This window comes from Myzus persicae, unplaced genomic scaffold (assembly GCF_001856785.1).
Source record: "Myzus persicae strain clone G006 unplaced genomic scaffold, MPER_G0061.0, whole genome shotgun sequence".
In the NCBI taxonomy this organism is placed as follows: Eukaryota; Metazoa; Arthropoda; class Insecta; order Hemiptera; family Aphididae; genus Myzus; species Myzus persicae.
The window spans coordinates 23965-25943 of record NW_019104441.1 but is presented as its reverse complement, the minus strand read 5'-3'; the positions used below and the strand labels follow the sequence as shown (position 1 = coordinate 25943).

The window sequence follows — 1979 nt, the reverse complement described above, 5'->3', positions numbered from 1 at the left end:
ATTTAAAAGAAAGTATTGATTTCAGTGTTAAAAGTACATTAACAATTACAGATATTCGCTATATAAAAAATAATTTATATCGAGCTCGAAGTGAACAACTACCAAAATTACCAACAAATATTTTAACTGTCCATTCAGCATTAAATGCTATCGACTGTATTACAAACGAAAATGAACCTTTTTTGTTTTTAAACGATTCTATTAATGGTATAGTAATGTTTACATGTAAATCAAATTTAGAATTTTTAAGTAAAATTAAAACAGTGTATGTCGATGGCACGTTTGAATATTGTACAAAATATTTTTGCCAATTATTTACAGTTCATGGCCTTTTTAACAATTATTACGTGCCATTAGTATATTTTTTGTTAAAAGATAAGCAAACTATTTCTTACTCCAAAGCATTTAAAGCTATTGATTTAGAATGTTCAAAATTGTGCCAAGATTTTAAGATTGATGTAATTTATGTTGACTTTGAAGTTTCTATTCACAAGGCAATTCAGAAAATTTGGCCAGAAACATTGATAAAAGGATGCCGATTTCACCTAGGACAATCATGGTGGCGAAAGATGCAAGACCTGGGCTTAGCTAAAGAATATGGGACGAATGGAGAAGTTGGCAACTATCTATCATATATTTTTGGATTATCGTTTTTGAGTCCAGATGAAGTTGGTGATTTTTTTTCATTTGAACTATCAGAAATACAACCGGTTGATTCTAAAATTGTAGATTTTGCTGACTATTTAGTCAACAACTATATTTCAGAAGAATCACTATTCCCTCCATCAATATGGGCAGAAAAGAGTTCAAGTTTACAGCGAACTACAAACGCGTGTGAGTCTTTTCACAAAAAATTTAATAGTTTTTTTAATAGTTCCCATCCAAATATTTATACATTTTTAGATGTTTTAAAGATAATTCAAACCGATACTGTAGTGTTAGTTAGAAGCTCGCTAATTTCTATACGTCAATATAGAAAACAACGCCGAAACAACATTTTATTTGTTGAAAATCAGATAAAAAAACTAAATGAAAATAAAATAACAAGGTTACATTTTGTAAAAAGCTTATCTAATAAGTATAAACCTAATTTTTGACTGACATTTTGATTACTAACATTATTGTTATTATTATGATTATTATTTATTTATTTATTATATTATGGACTATATTGATTTTGTTTAGATCTAAGTGATTTAACGTTTATTTACAATTTTTCGACTGACATTTTGATTACTAACATTATTGTTATTATTATGATTATTATTTATTTATTTATTATATTATGGACTACCTATATTGATTTTGACTAGATCTAAGTGATTTAATGTTTATTTACTTTTTTACTACATTTGATAAACAATTTTTTGACTGACATTTTGATTATTAACGTTAATATTATTATTTATTTATTTTTGTTAGTTGTTTAAGAACCCTTGATTAAAATACATGAATTGCGTCCTTGATTTTTTGGGACGCAATTCGTGTATATCTTTTTTACGGGACGCAACTCGTGTGCTCCCATGGGTAGGTAAGGTACTTACAGTCTGCAAATAAGATGGTGTCAAATATATTTTTCTGAATTAATTTGTCAATAATTTGGTTAGGTTAGGTTAGGTTAGGTAACGGAATATTTGCTTCGTTTTGCTTGCAATGCATGTCATTGCTAAACACAGTAAAAACATCTAATTCTACAGAAGCCAATTACGAAATACCTAATAATAATATAAATAATAATGAAATATATATATCAGCTCTAAGTCTACGTAATAACCGAAAACCGCTCACAATTTAATTTTTTTCTTAATTTGGCCGACATTTCTAAATTTTTAATAAAAAACAAAAAAAAAATTAAATGAAAGTAACCATATACTAAATCAATTGATTTAATCTGTTATCAGTGAGTTAAGGAAATAAAGCAGATGGCAGTCGGCAATAGCCGGTGACGATCGTTGGAGTTTTGGTTTTCCCTGTAACAG

General features: G+C 27.7%; 1 protein-coding gene across 1 annotated transcript; it reads left to right on the top strand.

The window, feature by feature from the left end:
- Nucleotides 1–215: 215 nt before the first annotated feature.
- On the top strand, nt 216–1312 carry LOC111042170. Its single transcript, XM_022326690.1, has 3 exons — nt 216–225; nt 322–834; nt 904–1312. The coding sequence occupies exons 1-3, from the start codon at nt 216–218 to the stop codon at nt 1095–1097; spliced, it is 717 nt and encodes a 238-aa protein (XP_022182382.1). The 3' UTR covers nt 1098–1312.
- Nucleotides 1313–1979: the final 667 nt, after the last annotated feature.